This window comes from Hyaena hyaena, unplaced genomic scaffold, assembly GCF_003009895.1.
Source record: "Hyaena hyaena isolate Hyena2069 unplaced genomic scaffold, ASM300989v1 scaffold_674, whole genome shotgun sequence".
NCBI lineage: Eukaryota > Metazoa > Chordata > Mammalia > Carnivora > Hyaenidae > Hyaena > Hyaena hyaena.
In genome coordinates, this window is record NW_024081309.1 from 96910 (window position 1) to 121878 (window position 24969).

At 39.9% G+C, this 24969-nt stretch overlaps 1 protein-coding gene across 6 annotated transcripts in view; it reads left to right on the top strand.

Annotated features, from left to right (window-relative positions):
- Positions 1 to 24969, top strand: part of ALPK1 (alpha kinase 1) — a 134880-nt gene that overhangs the window by 67816 nt on the left and 42095 nt on the right. For all 6 annotated transcript variants that reach the window (XM_039217262.1, XM_039217264.1, XM_039217265.1 and 3 more), the window contains 2 exons: positions 3037 to 3268; positions 7878 to 8032. In XM_039217262.1, the coding sequence (XP_039073193.1) occupies positions 3148 to 3268; positions 7878 to 8032 (276 nt within the window). In that variant the 5' untranslated portion in view covers positions 3037 to 3147. The remainder of the gene's footprint in view (positions 1 to 3036; positions 3269 to 7877; positions 8033 to 24969) is intronic.

Here is a 24969-nt window from a genome sequence, read left to right on the forward strand (position 1 = left end):
GAGTCTCTCATGGTTTGCCTCTCTCCCTTTCCCCCACCATTTCCCCCCTTCTTCTCCCCCTTGTTCCTCAGTTAAGTTCCTCCTAATCCTCCTATACGTGCAAACATAGGATATTTGTCCTTCTCTGCCTGACTTACTTCGCTCAGCATAACACCCTCAAGGTCCATCCATGTGGCTACACATGGCCAGATTTCATTCTTTCTCATTGCCATGTAGTATTCCATGGTATAGATAAACCACAACTTCTTGATCCATTCGTCCGTTGATGGACACTTAGGCTCTTTCCATGTTTTGGCTATTGTTGAGAGTGCTGCTATGAACATTGGGGTACATGTGCTCCTATGCATCAGCACTCCTATATCCCTTGGGTAAATTCCTAGCAGTGCTATTGCTGGGTCATAGGGGAGTTCTATTGTTCATTTTTTGAGGAACCTCCACACTGTTTTCCAGAGGGGCTGTACCAGTTTACATTCCCACCAACAGTGTAGGAGGGTGCCCATTTCTCCACATCCTCGCCAGCATCTCGTGTTCTCTGATTTGCTCATTTTAGCCATTCTGACTGGTGTGAGGTGGTATCAGTGTCGTTTTGATTTGTATTTCCCTGATGAGGAGGGATGCTGAGCATTGTTTAATGTGTTTGTTGGCCATCTGGATGTCCTCTTTGGAGAAGTGTCTGTTCATATCTTCTGCCCATTTCTTCACTGGGTTGTTTGTTTTTCGGGTGTGGAGTTTGGTGAGTTCCTTATAGATTCTGGATATCAACCCTGTATCTGATATGTCATTTGCAACTATCTTTTCCCATTCCGTTGGTTGCCTATTAGTTTTGTGGGTTGTTTCCTTGGCTGTGCAGAAGCTTTTAATCTTGATGAGGTCCCAATCATTTATTTTTGCTCTTGATTCCTTTGCTTTGGGGGATGTGTCAAGTAAGAGGTTGCTGTGGTGGAGGTCAAGGAGACTGTTTCCTGCTTTCTCCTCTAGGGTTTTGATAGTTTCCTGTCTCACGTTCAGGTCCTTTATCCATTTTGAGTTTATTTTTGTGTATGGTGTGAGAAATTGATCTAGTTTCATTCTTCTCCATGTTGCTGTCCAGTTCTCCCAACACCATCTGTTAAAGAGGCTGTCTTTTTTCCATTGGATATTCTTTCCTGCTTTGTCAAATATCAGTTGGCTGTATACTTTTGGGTCCACTTCTGAGTTCTCTATTCTGTTCCATTGGTCTATGTGTCTGTTTTTGTGCCAATACCATACTGTCTTGATGATGACAGCTTTGTAGTGGAGGTTAAAGTCTGGGATGGTGATACCTCCCGTTTTGGTTTTATTTTTCAGTTATTACTTTGGCTATTTGGGGTCTTTTGTGGTTCCATACAAATTTTAGGATAGTTTTCTCTAACTTTGAGAAGTATGCTGGTGCAATTTTGATTGGAATTGCATTGAATGTGTAGATAGCTTTGGGTAGTAATGACATCTTAACTATATTTATTCTTCCTATCCATGAGCATGGGATGTTTTTCCATTTATTTGTGTCTTCTTCAATTTCTTTCATAAGTTTTCTGTAGTTTTCATCATACAGATCTTTTATATCCTTGGTTAGGTTTATTCCTAGGTATTTTATGGTTTTTTTGTGCAATCGTGAATGGGATCAGCTTCTTGATTTCTCTTTCTGTTGCTTCATTGTTGGTGTATAAAAATGCAACCTATTTCTGTACACGACACCATTATTTTAATGAAACAAACGTGTAACATCCTGAAACTTTGCTTTGGCAGTTTTCTGTGTAAAGAACGTGTGTGTGTTTTAAAACCCAAAGCATAGAAAGTATACCAGCCAGGTTAGAATGAAAAAATGCAAAGTTTAGATTACACAGTTAGTTCATCATCCATTTTCTGTTCCTGTTAAGTCTTAAGGGGAAAAAAAAGATAAATGTTTTCTTGCTATTTAAAATTCAAAACTAGCTTCTTAAAATGTGACTTTTTATCCTAACACCGACGCAATAATTTATGGCTTTAATATTTTTAATGATGACTTCACTGTACGTGTAAGCCGGGAGATGAAGGAACTGGGGCTGTCCATACATCTGTTACTTTCTTCCCTTCTAGATTCTCTTGCTTTGGTAATAAAATTCTAGGTGCCCTGTAGGAGTGTCTAAACCAGACAGTAGCTCCACTCTCTATACTGGCAAACTCAGGAAGAGTTTCTTTGTTTCATTTGTTCATTGTAAACAAAGGAAGTTTGTTTTGTTTACAGTATACATTCCTTAATAAAGGGAGGACCGTACAAAAAGATTTGTTAATCTAATAATTTTCTGGTATTTACTTTAGGCACTTTTGTGACGTCAGTAATTTATTTTGTTCTTGAAAGTACCTTGACTGCAATAGATCATTATAGTACATTCATATTTACATATGGAACCCCTCATCCAAAAATTCATCCATACGCTCGATCTAGGAAATTGGGCTTTCTGGGATATCATTTCTCTATTTTATTCGGCAATATGCCTGGCTACGAAGAGCTTTAAATGTGGCATCTGTCATTGCCTATCTCGGTCCAAATTATATGATGCTAAATACCACGAAGAATACTTCACAGGGGAAATCAGTAGTGGGTTATGAGAAGGGTAAACTTCATATCACCATGTGCTTGTATGTGAATATTAGAACTGTTAGCCAGATGCTTCCTGTAGACTTCCAGAGAGACAGAAAGTGTGGTGCCACTGGGATCCAGAGGCACTGATGGGAAGTATGCAGAAGATACATAAATCACAGAGCATATTCATTTCATTTGGCTTCATGGGATTCCACTGACATCACTGCGGGGAACCAAGGTCTGCGCCAGGACCCTCTCCCTTCTGCTCTCTGACGCCTTCGAGGTGCTGCCCGTGTAGACCAGGCCCTGCAGTAATTTCACACACTCCCCTAATAACGTCCACTGGGGCTGTCATGTATTTTCATGTGTTTGCCCTATTATCCCTCCCTGCTTGAGTCTTACAGATAATTGATGATGCTTCAGTTAATCATCTTTCTCCCGCTTTTGTTCACCAGGTACCTTCGCCTTGAAGGGGCTCTTTTATTGAGAATCGATGTCTTCTTCTGGGTAATTGATCACCGTAGACCCAGGGACACTTGACTCATCGTTGAGGAAGAGTAATCATCATGAATAATCAAAAAGCTGTAGCCACACTACTGGAAGAGTGCAAGCAAGTGCTGGACCGGCTCTTGTTGGAGGCGTCAGATGTGTCGGAGGAGGACAAGAGCGAGGACCAGCAGTGCAGAGGTGAGGTCCTGATGAGAGGCACTGGGGGGAGGGAGAAGGCAGCAGGTTTGCTCTCAACTGCCCTGCCTGAACGACATGTTTTCATCTCTGCCCTATTTTTCTTCTCTTGGCAGATGACCACCGAGAGATGAGTGGATTTCTAGGGCATGAATGGGACATGGGCTGCAGGCGGACGGGCAGGGGAGGAAGCCCACTTTGTTGCAGTGAATTGCTGTCAGTTCTAATTTTAGGCTTCAGTAAACATGAGGCTACGAGAAAACAGTTTAGTTCAAGAAGAACAAAGGGTGCAAGTAGGCTGGTGCACGTAAATTTCAATTATTAAAAAATTGAAGCAACTTCTGAATGGTGGCATATACTTTTTTTCAAACTAGGCTTTTGTGCCTCATCAGTTTCCATAGGCTTCTACGGTTTCCATAAATATGTCAACCCATTGGTCCAATCTCCCTCTCTCTCTCTCTCACTCTCTTTTTTGATTATTGATACAGTTCTCATGCTGCATTCACATGCCATTTGTAAAATAAATCCTTTTATACCAATGAATACTGATTGCATCATTATCAGGGTTTAAGAATTTGGCCTTTTGCTCATTTCATAGTTTATGCCATCCATAGTTTTAGATGAGTCATTGTTTGAGAAGTTTTGATCACAGAGTCTAGAAAGTTAGAGCATTTATTTCTTCCATAGCCAGTTTTGGAGAGGGAGTTTTCCTTCCCTTCAGCATTTGAATAAACTTTCCTGCATTTCTAGAAGTGTGTTTCCTTTATGTGCTTTTAATATTTTTTTTTTGTATTTTTGGTGATTGGCTATTCCTTGCAGAAATAAGGTTACATAAAACACACACTCCCATCTCTCTTGTTGTGGATAATTATGTAATGGGGAAGGTTCTGGAGGAGTCTCCCCCACATTCTTGTATATTGCACACACACTCAGACGCACTCTGAGGTACCTATAGGCGTCTTAAATTTTTGTAACCTGTTATTTGTGCCCCTTTCAAGGTAAAATGCCCCAGGCCCCATTGTTTCACAACACCTTAGTTTATGTGTTTTCCTTCTTTCCAATAGCCAGATACACCACTGCATGATTTTGCTTGCTAGTTATATGTGCCCATCAGCCTGAGCACACCATGATAGGTGTCAGCCCCTTTCAGGGAACGGCAAGGTACTTGGCGCCTCTAGAACACGCCGAACGGCTGGGTTTCATTTCCCCAGGGCCAGCGTATTGTGTTCTATCTACCTAAATTTTGCTCTTGTCCTTTGCTATGTGGCATCCTTTGTCTCTTTAGCCCAAATTCCTTTAAGCTTTGTGTTCTCCCTAGTGAAAACTCAGAGCTCCCAATTGGGTAGCCCCCAACTGGGTAGCATTTTCTTTTTTTTTTTTTTTTATTTCCAAGTGCCACAGAATAGGAGGAATAATCAGTTTAGTTTCGGATAAGGCAAATCAGGGCTACAAAATCATTCAATTAGCAATGGCCCTTCAGGTAAGCTGCTTGGGGAAGTAAGTGATCAGAGAGGCAGAAGACGGTACTGCTCCGTCAGGGGCTGACTGCTTGGCTTGGCTGACTCTGAGAAGCCAGTGGGGGAGGAGGTCTGTGCTGAGCCATTGACAATCTCAGCATTAACTGCACCCCACAGAGGCAGGCTTCGCGGTCCACTCTGAGCACCAGCAGTACAACTGGCGGTAGTCCGAGCACAGAGTTCCTCCCTGACAGGTGGCAGCTTCTGAGCCATACTAGTGACTGAAGTGGTCACTTGCATGTGCTCCAAGAGGAAGGCATTAGTACAGGGCCACTTATGGTGACAGGGCAAGCCAGAGGACTCAGACATGATGACTATGGTGTTTGCTCTTTCCTCCTCCTCCTTCTCCTCCTCCTCTCAGCCCTGTCCCCTTCCTTCAGAAATTGTCCTTGTCAGCATGGGTGACTACCTCTAGCAACTTCCTCAGAAATACAGAAGGAACTGAAATTTAAATGTGTGTGTGTGTGTGTGTATATATAATATGATTTACTGTCAAATATATATATATATGATTTACTGTCAAATTGGCTAACATATAGTGTGTGAAGTGTACCTTGGTTTTTGGGGTAGATTCCTGTGGTTCATTGCTTATACACAAGTGCCCTCCTCAATGCCCATCACCCATTTTTCCCTCTTCTCCACCATCCCATCCACCCAAGGTTTGTTCTCTGTATTTAAGAGTCTCTTATTGTTTGCCTCCCTCCCTCTCTCAAACAGAGATATATTTTTAAAATGTATTTCAGAGGAATCATTTATTTCAGAGTGCCGCACTGGACTCTCCATGTTCTGGCATGATCTGTAAGGAAGGGGTAGCATGGAAGAGGCAAATGAGTTGTACAGAACCAGATTTTCTCCATCATTTTGAAAAAAATTGAAAATATTGAAACCATGCAGTGCCAATATATGGTGAAATTCTTTGAATCCAGAAATCAGATTCCTGTTGTCATTTGACTATTCATTTGACTCTGGAGGTTGATACTCATGGATAGAATGTCCAAATTTATCAGTCAAACCGAGACATTGAGAGCAAGAAGGAGCACTATTAATAAGTACACCAGGACCACAGAGAATTTTCCTAAGTGAACAGGACTGAATGAATGAATAGTCATCCTATTCCCAACTATTTAGAAATATCATTTAAGAAACTTTCTTTACATACATACTGGAGCATTTCTGGCAGAGGGCCAAGCTTTCCAGCAGATTATGACCACGTAGGTCCCTAATGCCATAGCTCTGCTTTCTTTGGAGGAGTGCTATTGCATAGTCTGTGCTCCATAGTTCAGGGTTGCTGAATCAGGGAGCTGTGATTTCAGTGTGAAATTTATAAATAATCCTCAGTAGTCAGTACAGATTACTCACTGGAGGGGCCCATCTGAAATGCTCTCAATGCCAAGCAGTGTCTCCCCACCAGGAGTCATCCTTATGTTTGCCCGGTTGGCAAGGACACAGAAGGGCATCATGGACCAAGGCAGAGTTAGGTTTTCTTCCTTCTCTTCTTTTTGGCATGTCTCATATAGGTATAAGACTAATCCTTCTTTTAACTCTCAGGGTGTGAATTACAGCAGTGATAAGACATGATGCCTGTTTTCAGGGAGCTCACAGTCCAGTGAGAGGACAGTATGGTTTCAGAGCAGTGGCATGAACACTGAAAGGGCATGCATCGGAGGGCTTGGGAGCACTCATGAGGGACATCTCAATTCCATGGGATGGTCATAGCAGGGTGATGAGAAGTAGCCAAGTTTGCACTGAGTGCTGAAGCCAGGGGGCCTGAACTTGATCATGCAAGGATTGGGAGAGGGCAATGCAAAAGTGAGGACATGATATACAAAATCATTAAAGAATTGTATGCAGGGCAGTGGCCTGCCCGATCTTGTTCTTTTTTTTAGCAAAATGAGGATCAGCAGTGTGGAAATTGGAGTAGACAGGGCAAGATAGGGAGCAGGGTTTCAGGCAAGAATTACTGATAATGACAAGGAAGAAACAGATTTTTTTTAGAATCTACAGAATTCGATAACCAGTTAGATTCAAGAAGGAAGAGAGAGCAAAGGATCTAGACTGACTTTTAGGTTTCAGACTTGGTGACTCAGTGTATGGTGGTAGCATTCATCAAAATAAATCAACAGATTTACAAAAAAGACAGTGAGCTCAGTTATAGATATTTTTGAGTATGAAATGTCTGTAAGATAAGCACCTGGAGATTTACAGCTGGCAGTCATATGACCAGGTCCATAATCCCTTATAGAGACCACTGGGGGTTCACATGTGCTTCAGAATTCAGAATTTTTCAAAAGTTAGGAAGGTAGTGGGGGCCCATGCCATCTACTCCATTCACACTCCAGTGGAAGCTGGACAGCACCTATAGTCAAACATGAGTTTTACCACAAAACTTTTGGCTTCTCACTAAGTAAGATGAACAAGACTGTAAATACCCTCTAGTCAGCTCAAGTCTGGGTTGGGTGCAAAACGTAACTAGTTTCCAGAATTTTTGGGGGTTTTCCAGTTTGGATAAGATATTGTGGACATTTGTAACAAGGTCTGATACCCATGAAGAGATGGAATGTATCTACTAATGTAAAACAAGACCATCTCACAATAAATTGATACCATTTCAAACGTCATTTTTTTGTGGTCATTGTCAATATTCAAATGTAGTCCACAGTGAAAGTAGGAGGTGAGGCGAGGTCTTGGAGAAGGAAAGAGACTGTACAAATTGACTCTCTGCATTCCCCAGCTGCCACAGCCCCAGATGTCATTCCACCTCAGTCCCTTTCTCATTTTACAGGGAAAATAATATTTCCTTCATTCCTTTCTCTGATTCTTCATGCAGAGATAGTCACTGAAGTGCTTTACTTCCTGCTAAAAACCTTTCTTAATGCCTGACTACCCCAATTTACCTGAAGGGCAAAGCAGACCAAGGCCACCCCTGACAGATAGCTTTGCACTATTATTCTTTGAGTCAGAGCTACCAGCTCAGACCAGCCAGCAAGAGGTAGGAAAATTTTTTTTTTGCCACTGAGGTGCTTCATCATAACACTGGTAACTCAACAGCCTTTTCTTTGACTGCAATTTCCTTACCTGAACTCTGACCTTTTCAGCTTCACTCCCCAGCGAATTAAGGACCCTGATCCAGGAGGCAAAGGAAATGAAGTGGCCCTTCGTGCCTGAAAAGTGGCAGTACAAACAAGCCGTGGGCCCAGAGGACAAAACAAACCTGCAGGATGTGATTGGCGCCGGGTTGCAGCAGTTACTGGTAGGAAGAGCCACACCACCTGTTCCTCTAACACCCTGAAGTGAGGCATTTAGCCTCTAAGTGGTCTAATAGATTAAATTTCTTTGAAGCATAAGACAACCCCTACCCTTATGGTCAGCTCTGCCAGCTTGACTAATGTGGGGGAAATAGCTTTTAGAAAGCATTGCCTGTCTATAAGACCTTCTGTTGGAAGCCAAAGCAAGTAAAAGTGAAGAAGGGTGGTCGGTGGGTCTATCGAGAAAACGGTCATCCTGAAATATTTATTATATCCCTGGTAGTCCAGAAGCACTAGTTTTGATTCTGCCATGTCTCTTAGCATTTTTCTTTTGAAACGCTCCTTTTTAAAAATTGGGTAGCTTGAAAAAAATTCATTCACTGCTATTTCATCAGTATGACTTGCTGTCCACCATGTCCCTTCCCAAACCTGGGATCCTCCTCACTCCCTTGTCTCCTCACGATGCGGGCTGTTCAGGAAGTACCAAATCAAAGTCATTGACCTGCTTATTCCTCAACTCACTTCTTGGAAATTGGTCAAACTGCTATCTCTTCCTTGGATAGAAGAGGGCTTCAGGAATAGCACCTGAACTCAGATCTGAGCTCAGATTTCACCCTTAGGTTCTGGGGTTACTACACAGACTGCCATTGTTCTTTTTAGTAGCATTGTTTTTTACCTACAGTCTCTCAGATGATTGTCAAGGAAGAGAGCCTATTAGCTTATATGTATTTTTCTCATGTAAAAATATGCATTTGTCTGGAGACCAGGCATTATAAACAATGATAATATCCTAAAAATTTTTATTGCATCAGTTTGCATGAGAATGTTTTGGGGTAACCCCAAAGCAAATGTACAGGTATTGTGTTTGTCTACCAAGACAGAAATTTGGCAAAGATTCCCTGATCTATGTACACATAATGGCATTTTTGGAGACTTAATAGAAATAGCAAAACCCCCACTTTTCCCATGACCCCCCCCCAAAATATAAGCAAACAGACTGGGGTTAAGCAAACTGGAGACTGCAGGAAAAGGAAAGGGAATATTTGGAAAGAATGCAGTGGTGAACCAGGGATTTTAAATGACCAGGCTTGGTATATGTGGAAAAGTGGAATGGAATAATAACTGTGATCTGTCTATCACTGCAGATTTTACAAAGTGCTTACACATACATCACCTCATTTACTTCTCAAATAGCCCTCCTGTGATTATTACCATTATCATCCCCATTTTACAGATGAGGAAATTAAGGTGCAGGAAGATTAATGTGCCCAGGGGGGCAGACCCATGAGTGGTAGATCTACCCCTTCCTCCATCTCGCCACCAGTTCTCCTTCAGAAAGCCCAATGTGAAGAAATTGAAAGCACAGGTAGAATCCCTGAGACCTGTTGACTCTATAGCAAGATGTAGGCTGTCCAGTAGAACTTCCTGCAGCGAAGGAAACATTCCATATCTCTGCTGCCCAGTGCATTAGGCCCTGACCACTTATGGCTCTCCAGCACTTAGAATATGGCAAGTATGAGAACTGAATTTTTTCGTATTATTTAATTTTTAAAAATCAATTTCTATATAAATAGCCACATATGGCTAGGCCTACTGTTTTATTGAACAGGGCATCTCTTCAGAAGTGATGCTTAAAATGAGACCTCACAGCAATAGCACGAGATCACCTAGAAACTTGTAGGATATTCAGATTTTGGCCCTACCCTAGACTTAGCAAATCAAAAACTCTGGGTCTAGCAATAAGCATTAGACGAGCCCTCCAGAAGATTCTCATGCATATGCTAGAGTTTGAGAACCACCGTTCTAAAGACAAGTGGAGGAAAGTCAGAGAGTCTGACCAGGGATGTGAGGGGAGAAGGAACAAGGTAAGGGGTGAAGGAGACTCCAATGCGAAGTTTGCAGGAGACCACCCATAAAAGTAACCTCCTTCCCATTAGTTCCAAGAACTTGTTTAGACTCGGGCCAGTTCCTGAAAACCTCCTTCACCTGCTTGGAAAGCCGTTGTGTGATTTGGCCACTGGTGGCATAGAACGTTCAAGGCTTTTAAGGAAGGTGAGAACAGGACCTCTCCTTTGATCTTTGGGGCTTAGAAAGTTCCTCTGAATTTCAAACACAGGCTGAGAGAGGGAGACTTACCACACCAGGTAAGTCTGGTGATGATAACCAGGGTTTTACTCCTCTCTGTCCATCCCACACTCACCAGATCCCCTTTGCTGCATGCCACGCTGGTCGTGCCTCTAGATGAAAAACTCAAAATGATATTTTTAAAACTTGGTCTGACTGCATTTGGGGTTTAATATGAGTTGGGAGAGAGGCTGCTCCTAGTTGTTAGACGGTATTTATTCCTTCTACTTTCCCTCTACATACTGCATGGATGTCACAGTTGGGAAAATAGAGAGAATTTAAGATGTTTGTGTCCAGCTCACAAGATCACTAATGGCAGCTCTAAGAATCAGTCCATTAGGCTTCTTTAGCCCCTGATGTATTTAACCTGGGAGCTTTTTGAACTCTTAGCACCATTTTCTTTAGCTTCCCCAGCAAGCTATAAATTAAGCAACCACACCTCCCAAAGACTCTTAGGATGCTTTCCTATTGTGTCAGACCCCAAGTGCACAATTACTAAACCACTCTGTTTTGTAAATACAGAGAACTATAGCACTCTGTGAACTCACACTACTTTTGGTGTCTTAGCTTGCCAAAAGTATCCCGAGTGAATTCCATGATTTGTTTCTGTCCCATTATCCGTTGGTTTCAATATCATCCTTTACTGAAGCTGGCTGGCCATGTTTTAATAATCAATCAATTATGAGATTCTATACTTTACATAAAAAATTGGTTAAAGGCTTCCGAGTTTGTCTCTTCAGCCAAGTTATCTCTTCTTACAGTTTTTTCCACAAATCTAAACCTGCCATGATGTTCTTTGCCTCAAAATGAATCCTTCCATAAAAAGTTTCCCCTCCATTTTTAAAATTAGCATTACACTTAGAATGTAAACACTGTCGAGTTTAATTACATTTAAGTTAATTCCACAAATAACATACAAAGTTAAGCACAAAATTATACTGAGTGCCTGAGTTAGTGAAATTAAGGGTCATTTATAAGGTTATTCTCTTAGGCTAAACTGAATCAGGAAAAATTATATGTGTTTTATGCTTTGCTTTCTGTTCTCCGTGGCCTCCCCCATTTCTTCCCTCCCCACAGTCCCCTCTCCCCTTCCCCACCCCCAACCTTTTCTCCTTTGGTGTGTGGCCACAGACAGAAATTTATGGCAGGGGCCAACCCCCTTTACACTCCACACAAAGCTCGCTGACTTGAGAGAGTTTGTTCGCTCTCTCCCAGAAAAAACACCTGCAGCACGCTCCCCAAGAAACCTGGAGAGATGGGAGATTAATGTGGCTGTAATAGCTGGGCAGTGTTTTTGGTATTATGCCCTCTCCCCAGGTAGATGGGTCTTTTCCGAGATGATACCAATTATTTATTGCTGAAACATCTGTTGATAACTGCAGCTGCCCTTGTGAAACAAAGCCTATGGTGGGGTCACAGGCTATAGGGACCTAAAATCCTACCTCATGCTAGTTTTAGACTATTCAATAACACCCTCAAGTCCATGGGTTACCATCATCTTTAATGTCTCATCATGCCATAGAAAATACTTTGTAAACACTGCACTGCCCTACAGGCTTTGAAGTATTATTTCATCTCCATTGGTAATTTATATTCCAGTGCCATTGTGCTGTGGGAAAAAAGAGGGGGAACCTTTTTTGTTTTCCATTTAATTGTATATCGCCTGACACTTTGACCTGTATTATTAGTATTAGTCAGAAAAAGGATTTTCTCCCTCTCTTATTTAAAAATAAAATTTCAAGGGAAAGTAAGCGCTCCTTCAGCTCTTTTCACTCAAAACAATGTTTACACTCTAAGAGGAAAAGATGAAAAGCACAAGCAATTTTTTTCAAGTGTCGGAGAAGGGCATTTCAGTTTTTGAAAGAGAACAGTAAGGCCCTTATAAATATCATTCAGCAAAACCTTTGATGGATTTTTTTCATGAAAAGTATTGAAGGCATTTACCGTTAGCTTCTGTTTAGCTTGGTTTGAGACAGGCACAGTAGAGTTCTTACTAGTAAAATTCTCCTTGCTTCTGAGATGCCAGGGAATGAAGGCATCAGTCTCCGTATAGATGCCACCTTTTGTAACTTTTCCAGTGACTTTTACACTTCTAAAAAGGATGCTTCCTGCACAATTAAAGAGAATATGAAGATAAACTTTTAAAAAGAGAATAAAGGACATGTTTGGATTCGCATGTCTGTCGCAGTTGAGAGCAGGCTGGGTTGCCAGGCTAAGAAAAATTGTTGAACGGGCCCTGGTTTTAAACATTCCTGCAGATTTGGGCATCTTGATCTTGGAGAGGAACCGGCCTCTCCTCAGCCCTGTTTATGTGGAGGGAAGGAATCTAAGTTTTGTGTGGTATCTCTGCAAAGAGACGCAGGGTAATTTTTAGAGGCTGGCTAACATAAGGTGCAAGGAGATGAGTCAGTCTCAACATGAGAATTTTTTTTTCCATTTTCTCTTCAACTGTATAACCATGAAAATGGAAAGTATGATAACCTTTATTCCACAAATGTTTTTGGAAATCTCTGTGCTACCTTGCAGTAATTTGAAGAGAGACTAAATAAATAAGTAGTTGTTTTCTTACGTGATCTTGGGTGAAAAAGCTTTGTGAATGAACAAAGTTTGATAAATTTAGCTTCCAGAATATTTTTCTAATATATCTCTTCAGATAATCTTGTTGCCTTTAACTCGTTGATATTTTTGTTTTTAAACTACTTAAAGTAACAAGAGGTCAAAAATTAAAACATAAATAGAAGCGTCTCGGTGGTTCAGTCGGTTGAGCATCTGACTTCAGTTCAGGTCATGATCTCACAGTTCATGAGTTCTAGCCCCGCATCAGGTAAGCTGCTGTCAGCACAGAGCCCACTTTGGATCTTGTCACCCTCTCTCTCTGCAACTCCCCTGCTGGCACTCTTTATTTAAAAAATAAATAAACATTTAAAAATATATTGAAAATTAAAACATAAATGAATATGAATAAAAATAAGAGTTATTCATTACAATATTATGGGGGAACATTTTTTAAATGTCTAGTGTGATTAACCTAAGAGCAGGGAGGCTGGAGAAGACTATTAAGCCTACAAGATGAGTATAAATGTATTAGGAAGTGAAAAGTCAAGTTGAAGAAAGATACATGGTGTGAGGACTAGGTAAGGTGAGATGCTATCCCTGGAAGTAATAAAATTCTTCTCCATGTATACGCTCTGGGTTAAAGAAGTTCTTCATATTAATAATAGAGAATTCTTGGCTCAGATCCTGGTTCAGGTCATAATCTCATGGTTCATGGGTTTGAGCCGTGCATCAGGCTCTGGGCTATCAGCCCAGTGCCTGAAGCCTGCTTTGGATTCTGTGTCCTACCACCCCCCCTCTGCCCCTCCTCTGCTCATGCCCTGTCTCGCTCGCTCTCTCTGAAAAATGAATAAATGTTTTTAAAAATATTTAAGGGGCACCTGGGTGTGTCAGTCGTTTAAGTGGCTGACATTGGCTCATACCATGATCTCCCAGTTTGTGAGTTCAAGCCCCGCATCGGGCTCTGTGTTGATAGCTTGGAGCCTGAAGCCTGCTTCGGATTCTGTGTCTCCCTCCCTCTATGCCCCTCCTCTGCTTACACTCTATCTCTCAAAAATAAACATTAACAATTTTTTTTAAAAATGTTTAAAAAATAATAGAGAATTCAAAAGCAGTAATAGGTAATTTTGGGATTATGACTCAGCAAGTGATTTTTTTAAAATGAAGTTTTCATCTTCATTTTAAAAAACTCTGTGTTTTGGGGTTTTAATAGTGGAGATCTTTTTCATCAAGAAGCAAAAATTAATGCAAGCTGCATATTCATTCATTTATTCAGCAAAGCTTTATTGAGTATTAACATGTGCCACACATTTGAAATATAGAACACTGAGAGAAATGCAAAGGAAATGGAAGACTTGCTTCATGTCCTGGGAAAACCACCAAACTGAAGAGATGGGTCATCCAACCTTTGTCAAAAGCCCTGCTTGTTGGAACGGTTCCTCCCATTTATCAACCACTTGGAAGGTAGTGGCAGGTGCTCAATACATATTCTTCTAATTTTTACAGGCTCGGCAATATGTCCTGTCTTAGCCAATGAAGTATGATCAGCAATAACATAAGCCAGTTCCAAACAGAAGCCTTATAAGCCATTATGTAGTTCTACTACTGGAAGTTTTCTTTTGCCTCATGGGCAAGATCATGCCAAGAACATTCTGGCAATACCAAAAGCTGAGAGAGAGGCGTGCAACCTTAGAGATAGCATGTCCTACTGACGAACTTGATTTTGGACTTCCAGCCTCCAGAACTTTGAAATAATACATCGTCATTGCTTTCAGCCACCCAGTTTTTGGTTCTTTGTTTACGGCAGCCACTGGAAACTAAGACACTAAGGGAAAGCTGGCTGATGTACATGTGGAAGATAATGCAGCAAGAAAGCTCTCAAATGACCTCAACGTTCTTGTATGTGGTCCTATGCCTCTATAGGGAAGAAGGCAAAATACACCACAGTCAAGAACAGAATTTCTTCAAAAGGACATTTCAACAAAAACAGTTTCTAAAGGAAAAAAAAAAGTAGGGTATGGCATTTACTCTATTATTTCATCCTTAAATATGGCTGGAGAAAAGCCCATCCTCTTTCTCTTTCATTCAGTTTTGGGGCTGTGGTGCAGTCAGAAGCCCATTGACCCTCTCTATTTGGATGTCCCAGATCCCTCAAGTCCACGAGGGACCAAACTGGCTCATCATCTCCCCACTTCTCGCTCCATCAAGTTCATTTTGTCCTCCTCCAGTGATCACAATATCAGTAAATGGTACCATGAACCTCCCAGTTACCCAGATCAAGACCTAGGAATCACCTTTAATTCTGTCCTCCCATCAACCCTCATATCTTAATGATTATCAAGTCCCACTATTTCCTCTTAAGTATCTTTCAAATACATCTTCCTCTCTCCAACCCTGCTGTAACTATACTGGTTCAGACCATAACACCTCCTTCCCAGATTATATCCAACCCTTCCCCCTACCTCTAGTCATGTCCCCTAGATAAATAAGGATAGTAAGTTTAGGCTGCAGAAAAAGCAATGCCAAAACTTAAAGCAATAAGGATTTGCTTTTTCGTGTTGCTATGTATCTATCTGAGGGGTGCGAGGGAAGAGTATCTATCTGAGGGGTGCGAGGGAAGAGAGCTCTGCTTCATGTCACTTTCCTCAGGGACCCAGCTTAATGGAATTGCTGCCATTTAGAATATTGCTAGTTGCCATGGCAGGAGGAAAGCAAAATTATGAATTGCACAGTGGCTCTAAAATACGTGCATGCAGAAGCAACCATAGGCCACATTAAGCCGTGTAGTCACAACTCACTTCAAGAAGGCTGGAAAACACAATTCTACCTTGTGCTCAGAAGGGGAAGACATGGAAACAGACTGGCAGATAGTACCCATTATCTTCATGTGCTCGAGACCCGCTCCAGACGGTCCAGGGGTCCCTGAAGAATGGCCAGTGTCATAGAGAGAAAGTGAGAGAGCCCCGAGAATCTTTCTGATCAACAGGCAGGCATCTCTGCCCTGTCAGTTTTGGTGTCTTTATTTATAGATGAAACATTAACATGGCATCAGAAAATGGAATCTTTACAATGGATAGTTGTCTGTGATAAGATGTTTTAGAATGTGTATGGAAATAGGTTTTACAGAAATATTCTTGCAGAACTGCCCCAATTATAGTGAGGTTAAGTAACTAAGAAAATAACAGGGTGTTCTTAGTGAAAAACAGGATAACATACACATTTTAATAATGATAAGATTAAGTCATAGGTTAAGTTGCAGATACTCTTATCCATCCTCATCACAACTGCCAGTGTAAGGGAAGGTGTTTGTGAAATGTAGGCCTTAGGGAAGGGACTGCTATACATCATCAGTTAGCAAAGGTATATGTAGTAACTTATGTTCTGCCCTTATCTGTTCCTTCTCTCTAAGTTAGGCTCTTGTCTCCGGGCAAGACTTCATTGTCCAGTTATATTCTTTATGGCACCAGAGAGCCAACCATACCTTTAAAAGAGTTTAGCTCATTTCTAATACATAAAATAGCCTCTTCGAGTGCATTTACCTTTGTGTCTAGTTTTATGATTTCTTGAATAGCTAGAGCATGAGAAACATTTTTGGTTAGTTGATTTACATGTTGAGCTGTATGACCCTCTTGGACTAATGCAATGGTAGACACAGAATTGTACATATAGAGGTCAGTCTTTTATGAGTAAGAGTCATTAGCCTGTTTGTACCTCAAAGGAAGTATCAAGGAAAACAGGACCTGCCGGAGACACGATGTCTGTTCCCATAATCAAAAGAAGTTCCCACAGTAAGTTCCTTTACAAGGTGCAATCATCATACCAGGGCCAGAATAAAGGGACAAGTCACTCCTGACACCAATCAACAAGATACCTTGGGGGTTGATGTTCAAGCAGAAATAATTGAGTGGGGTGGATATTGGCCGTCATCTGACGACAAGAGACCATGCAAACTTGCCTTAACCTCACAAGGAGTTTTCTCAATTGAATGAGTTCAGAAGATGGCTCCCAACACCCATGGCTCACCAGCCTTACTCTACACAGCAACCAAAACTATCTTTCTACGATGGCAATTTGACACTTCTTGCTTAAATCCCTGGGAGAAGTCTCAGTTAATTTGAAAACACAAACTTTTAAATGGTACATCTTACAAAAGTACCTAATATCAATCCTGAACAACAAAATCTACATAAATTTGGATTTATTTGGAAATGTTTTTCCATTAAAGTGGTGAGATTACTAGTTACTTTTATTCTTTATACATTTTTTATTCTTTACCATAAACCTCTCTTACCATTATGAAAAAGGAAGGGAAGAGAGAGAAGAATATCCACTCATCAGTCACCTTTAAATCCAGATCAGTTCAAATGTTCAGAAAAACCTAAGTAAGGGTAATAAGGCTATAGTGCACCACTTCTCTCATGCCAAGTACAAATCCTGAATTGCTTCTGTCTTAACAATGAACAAGCTAAGGTCATTAATTAAATGACTCAGACAGGTGTCTTTTGCTGATAAAGGGAGGATTTGCAATTGCAATATTCTTATTTCTGAATCTTCTCTTCCCATCTAATGGCCTGCTATCAGCTAAATATTATTCTGCTCCTGTTATGTTTTGGGAGATCATTTTAGCACACAGCTGGGTATCCACACATATGGAAAATATATGTGTATATATCTACATAATTGATATTCACAAATACAATTTCTTTTTTTTTTTTTTTCGACAGAAAGTGCACGTGTGAGTGCAAGAGGGGCAGGGGGAGAGGAAGAGAGAGAATCTTAAGCAGGCATGGGGCCCAAAGCAGGGCTTGATCTCAGCAACCAACCATGAGATCATGACCTGGGCTGCAGTCAAGAGAACCGTTCAACTGACTGAGCCACCCAGGCACCCCAATACAAGTTCTTTCTTTATCAAATGATAGAGCTCATTTTAGATCATTTTAGATCATTTAGATCATTTTAGAGATCATTTATTTCAAGCCCATCATTTGATCAGTGGGGAACTAAAACCCAGAGAGAGAAAGAAGTGGCTCACCGTAAGTCACAGTCAGCGAGAACCAAAGTACATGACAACCCAGGTCCCTGAATCTCCCTGAATCTTCACAGTCCCATCCTTCACACAGTCCTGTGGTAGGACTGGGCCAGCCTTTCCCAGCTGCCTCCCTATCCTTTCTGCTGCCCTAGAATCTAACCTCTGCTAACATCATGGGGCTTTTTTACTCAGAGCAGAATCAATTAAGACAGACATTTTATAATTTCCTATTATAAACATTTAAAACCTTAGTTTCTTCTGCTGAACCTCATAGTTCTTTGGAAAAGCAGCCAGATAAAATGTTCAGATTCATCAAAAATAAATTTCATTTAGTAAGTGAAAATTAGGCACCCAGAGAATAGAGCTCCTGGAAGACAAATATTAGCTCCAGGGCCTATGAAGTTTCAGACTTTAAGATAGAGTATGATTAAAATCACCAAGGATTTAAACCCTGCTCTAAAACTGTGCCAAAAACTGCCCCTTTTAATACGGTACTTTCAAGTTTCAATGGAAGATAAATTAAAACGATGACTTGTTTTTAAAATTCTACCAACGAAACTTTGGTTGCCCCAGAATCAGGCATGCGAGTTATCCCTTTGATGAGGCTAACCGTATGGCATGAGCTTCATGTCTCCCCATAATGAGACCCAAAGGCTAAGCCAAGTCTTGGAAGAGTTGATCCGACTGAGATGAGCAGACAGAGCAGCCCAGTTCAAAATGCAGGAAATGAACATGTTGCAGTCCCGGGCAGACAGAAGAAAGCAGTGACCTTCAGAAAAGGATAAATCTGGGAGGGTGTTTATTCAGTCCTGTCCACAAGAATAACATCACCTCCTAAATCTTATAGGTGAAAAAACTCAGGCGCTCACAAATATTATCTCTAAAAATACATCTCCCTATATCTGACATGGATTCCATTAGTTTAAATATGAAAATATTGTCTTTGCATGTCAACAAATGTCAGTGGCAATTTCATAGAATTCAACATGATATGTTTACAACATACAATCTTGACAGAAAACCCTCGAAAGTAGATTTGATTATGCCCATTTTGCAGATTTGGTGATTGGTTCAAGGAGGCTCAAGACTCTCTTAAGCTAACCTACCAAGTGTGGCCCGGCTGACATAGAACCCAGACCTCCCCATGCACCACCTCTCTCTACCTGCCATCATCCTGTCCTGATGTGGCATCACCTACCTGGCTTATTAAACCAATTTGCCTCACTCTCAAGAGCAGACATCAAAAAATTTTAAGCTCAACAAAAATCACAGATATTTGGGATTAGGGCTTTCTTTTTTTAGGATATATTTGTACAGCACAAAAGAAAGAATTGCATTAGCCCACTGATGAATTTATTCAGAATTAGTTGCCTTTGATATTTTGTTGTTGTTGCCTACCCCATCAGTAAAAACATTTTAGCAGGCACCCTGATGTACATTTAATTTTTCATTTAATAAGTTATATGCATGTGCTATGCATTACTACATTTTATATATATATATATATACACATATATATACACATATATATATACATATATATATACACATATATATACATATATATATACACATATATATACACATATATATATGTGTGTGTGTGTGTTTCTATAGAATGGAAATTTAAGAACAACACAAAGATTAAATGACCATTTTAGAATAATTTTTTAAATTGCATTATTGGCACACGAACCTTTTTGTTCAATTTAAAATTATAATTGAATGTGTTTAATTAGTTTTTAACGTCTTGGCACTGTGCCTTGAAGATATGGGTAGGATATGTTTTTTCTTTAACACTTAGCTTTTTAATGGCTGTCATAGTTAAAAGACGGGTTAAAAGACTCCCATTTGTCTGAGTTATTTTTATGTGATGCTTTATTTGGTTTGAAGATCACAATGATGAAAACATTTCCAGCCCTCATGATCTGAAAAACATTTTCAAAATACCTCTTGGGTAGCATACTGTTGTCAACCACTTCTCACAGGAAAGGCAGGAAATTTTAGAGAAGTTGCCTGCTCATAAGAAGTCTAAACTCTTTAAAGTTGACAATTCTTTAAAGAACTTTGCCTGAGATGTTTGTAGTCTTTCTCTCTTTTATTATGAGTTATTCCAAAGTATCTGTGATTTATAATAATATCATCTATCAATCTACTTAACCAGGTATGTATAAACTGCAATACAAGCAACTCAAAATTGAGTTCAGGGTTCTCATTGTTGAGGGTTTCCTCAGGTAATATCCATGCTAAGTGGCCATCTGACATACAGACCAAGTAAGGAGCTGGTGTCCATCTACCATTTTTAAATGTCAAGAAAGCTTTCTTACTGGTAAACTTCAGAGGAATCTTTTTGAATTGTCTTTCTGTTTTGAGAACTGAGAGACTGATTCCACAGATATACTCCCAATCCACTCTCGAAATAATGAGTTACTATTTACTGAGCATCTACTATTGAGCATTTTACATATGTTCTCTTTAATTTTCTCAGTAATCTATGTAATATTATTATCTTTATATACAAGAAGGTTGAAATTAAAAAGTTAAATAAATTACCCTAAAGGGGTAGTGCCTCAGTACAATCAAGGCCCCTTTTTTTGCACCATCCTGCAGTATCTCCCGTAACAACTGATATGACTAGCTTCCTCGTGAGAATAGCCTCAATAAGTTGGCTTCTTTTTCTATATATATATGTACAATCTGACACATTTTGAAAGCATTACCAACTCAGTTCTGGAACTTGTTATATTTATTCACCATTAAGCCTAGAAGCAAAATATATTTCTTTCATGATTATTAAACACCTCATCCTAGGCATGAATTATTCCCACTGGCACTGTATGTGAATTGGAAATCTCTGGGCTTTCTGGAGTCATTGTCAGGTGGAACTTTAAAAGGGCTTGCTTAGAGGTCACACTCCTAGCCTTTCTCAGTAGCTCTCTCATTTTATTACTTTGAGCATAAGACTGTGACAGCTTCCCTTCACTCTTTGTATAAGGCCGTATCTTTGCCTAATATGCTTAAAATGCACATTACTTATACCCGTTTAAGACTTTAATGGCTTATGTCAGACGTTCCAAACACTGCTTAATGAGCTGACTGAATCAAGATTTTCTGAGTGAGTTGGGGTAGGGGGATGAGGAAAAGGGCAACTTCTTTAAAATATACCTGGAGATTCTGATTTAGATCTCTACTGAGACTCAAGAACTTATATTAATAAAACATTACTATTGATTCTAATGTACAACCTGGTTGAAGTGACACTATTTTACTCCCCTTTTTAAGTATCTTATTGGTCATCAATAACATATTTTTGTAATTGAATCATATTTTAAATAAATTATAGAAGCTCATTATTTAAGAATATTATAGTGAATCATGAAGACTACTTTGTGTAATGCATAATCATTCCTTAGGTTGACGTTCTCTAGTATAGTAATCTGAGATTTTTTTTTTCTTAATGAGGTTTTATTAAAGCAAGGCTAACCCATACTGACTGGAAATTTATTTCTGCTGTGCATATGTGAATGTGATTGCCTTGGACTATAGGATTCTAAAGTGACAGGTCAGTCCATTTGTTTCTCTAAGTATGCATAGCTGTTAAAATTACAACAGGCACAAGTAAGCTCTTAATCCTTTCACTGATAATTAATAGTTTAAGAACCAGTAAAAGCCCTAGGAAAAATGAGGTCCAAATAGTTCTCTTTGTTCTATACACTGCTACTATGCTAGTATATGTTTTTGGTAACAAGGACAATGACAATCTTGATAAGATTAAGACAATATAGGTAGGGGCTAAGGAAGCTGAGTTGGTAGCTAACTAGACTGGTTGGGTTGGAATCCAAGAACTACCCCTTATTAGCTTCGTCATCATGGGCAACATATGTCAACTGCATATATAATGATAGTAATAACAGTAGACTCATAGATTGTTTGGAGGATTAAGTGAGTGGATAACATGAAATGTTTAGAATGGTGCCTGGCATTCAATAAATGGTAGCTATTATTATAGTATAAGCTAATTGACAAAAGGACATGGCTTAGGGCCAGATATGGGATCTTTATAGTTATGAGGCAAGACAAAAGCTTAAGGGAAACAAAAGCAATCGTAAACAATTGAGACTACAAAATGAAAAGATTTTGCACAGCAAAGAAAACCATCAACAAAACATAAAGGCAAACTACTGAATGAGAAAAGATATTTGCAAATAACATATTTGATAAGGGGTTAATATGTAAAATATACAAAGAACTTCTACAACCCAACACCAGAAAAACAAGTAATCTGATTAACATGAAATATAATTTTTAAAAAAGACAGAAGCCAAGATCAAATAGAGTAATCACGCCTCTAGTTGAATTTTGCTATCAAGACATCAAAAATGACTGAAATATTTTCAGATTTATCTATAAAGGTATTTAGGCAACCTTTCAAACAGTGCAAAGAACTTTACATTCCAAACAATATGTTAGTGAATCTGACAGTTGAACTTCTTCATGAGTCCCTCCCCCAGTACCAGCAGTTACATACCACCACTATTTAAAAAAAGAGAGAGACAAAATAATGTAGCTATGGGAGAACCCCAGACTGCAAAACTGATTGTCACGCTGGCCTCTTCCTCTGCAGCCGTTGATGACAGCCACTGAGATAAAAGAGGCATAAGCGGTGATGAACCAGTATTCTGGATGCCTCCCTGGAGTGCCTTAAAGGCAAAGACTGAGGCTCCTTTGCTATTACCACTCACAGAAACCATTGGCTGTTATGGGAGTAATATCCACATAAGGTAGATATGGTTCCCAGGAAACAAAAGAACCCCGTGTAACCTCAGTTCCAAAGTCTTCCAGTTCCATATTAGATAAAAAGAGCTTTAACCCTTGACCTGACTCAGTACTCTTTGAGAAGGGAGACATCTCCCCAGGAGCCAAGGTGGTTAGGACAAGGGAGAAGGATGCATCTTCTTCATCAAATAACTCTTCCTCTGCGGACCAATTTTTGGACTTGCACTCAATGTGTTGACTCGGATCTTAATGCTAAGTGTGTGGTCTAAATATTAAATTTTTGTTTTTAACTCTGACATTCATCTGTTCTATATTTTCTAAAAGCCACTCAAGCATTTTGCTGGGGATTTTCATCTTCAAAATATTTAAAGATCAGATAACACCATGTCTGTCTTTGTTAGTATTGTATATCCAATGCCTATAAGATGCATCTCAATACAATATTTTCTTAGGAGAATGCATAAATTCTCAGTAAATCATATGCCAAGAATCATTTGCTACATTATAACGCCTCGTGTGCAAAGATTCCCCTTATAAATGGGATGTATTGCAATGATGAGTTCCCCTTTATATTTGAGATTAAGCTCATGGGTCCCTCAGTTCAGTTTTGTCCACAGTCAAGTGTCACATCAACTAATATCGACTTTCAATTTTGCTTTTCATTTTGTTTATTTCCAGTTTAAACACTCTCTAAGAAAATAGTTTTGTTATGAGTTTATAGATATTTTCATAGTTTAAAAAGAAGGAATAGTAATTCTAACTTCCCAGGATTCTCTGACATTTCATTGTCACTGCATATAACCATGACATTGGTACCAATAATAAATATTGTAGAGATTTGTGCATAAAGGCAGAGCCAATAGGGTTTGCTGATATATTGGAAAAGAGAAGAAGAGTCACAAACTTGGAGTCAAAGCTCTAAAATATTCTCCTAAACAAATGAATGGATGACTTGTTTTACTGAGATGGAGGACACTAAGGGAGAAGCAAGCAAGTATAGAAAAAAAAAGACCTCTGTTTTAAATATGTTAAGTTTGAGGGGCACCTGGAAGGCTCAGTTGGTAGAACATGCAACTCTTGATCTGAGGGTCATGAGTTTGAGCCCCGCATTGGATGTGGGGCCTACTTAAAAAATAAAATAGGGGCACATGGGTTGCCCAGTTGGTTAAGTGTCTGGCTCTTGGTTTTGTCAGGATCTCACAGTTGTGGAATAGTGCCCCACATTGGGCTCTGTGCTGAGTATGGAAACTGCTTGGGATTCTCTCTCTCCCTCTCTCTCTCCTCCTCCCTTGATTGCACTCTCTTTCTCTCAAAATAAATAAATTAGTATTAAAATTTTTTAAAAAGAAAAGAAATATGTTAAGTTTGAGATACCTAATTGACAAGTTGGCTGTTATCTTGGCAATTTCATATACAAGGTGCATTTCAGGAAAGAGACCAAGGATGGTATTCAAATTTGGGATCCACCGACAGAAAGGATACATGAGGCTATGGGACAGTGTAAGTGAGTGTAGCTAGAGAAGAGAGGCAGCTTTAAGCCTTTTCGGGCATTCAACATTCAGAGACTGGAGAAGATACTCCAGCAAAGTAGAGTGAAGAAAAGAAGCCAGTGAAGTAGAAAGAAAACCAGGAGAACGAAATGCCAGAAGTCACTTGAGAAAAAAGGAGGGATTAATGGGCTCAACCAAATACTTCTAGGAGTTTGAATGAGGGTTAATAAATGATCTTTGGATTTGGAGGTTGTTGGCAACCTTGAAAAAGGTGGGTTCAGTGGAGTGTTGGGGATGAAAGATATAGATTTAAGAAAGAATGGGAAATGAGGAAGTAAAGACAGTGAGTTTAGACAACTCTTGAGATTGACTGTAAACGGGGACAGAGATACTGGCAGAGGAGCTGGGGAGAGACTGCCGTGGACTATTTATCTCCCCTCACCTACCCCAAATTCACATGTTGAAATCCTAACCCTCAAGGTGAAGTTATTATGAGGTGAGGCCTATGAGAGGTGTCTAAGCCATGAAGGCAGAGTCCTTATGAATGGGATTCATGCCCTTATGAAAGAGGCCCCAGGGAGACACAGGGATAAAGATGGCATCCGTGAACTAGAAAGTGAGGTTGTATCAGACACTGAATCTGCTGGTGCCTTGCTCTTTGACTTCCCCAGAACTGTGAGAAATAAAGTTCTGTTGCTTATAACAGAGTTTATACCACCCAGTTTATGGCATTTAGGTTATAGCAGCCTGAACTAAGACAAAGATGTATGATTAAGGGAAAATGTTTTAGATGGAAGATACTATGTTTGTATCCTGATGAGAATGATCTGGTAGAGAGGAGGAAGTTAATTATGCAGAAGAGAAAAAAGGTGTTTACAGGAATCATGTCCTAGAGCAAAGAGGGAGGGATAGAACGGAGTATGTAAGTGGGAGGTTGGCCTTAACCCTGCTAAAGAGGGAGTAGGCAGAA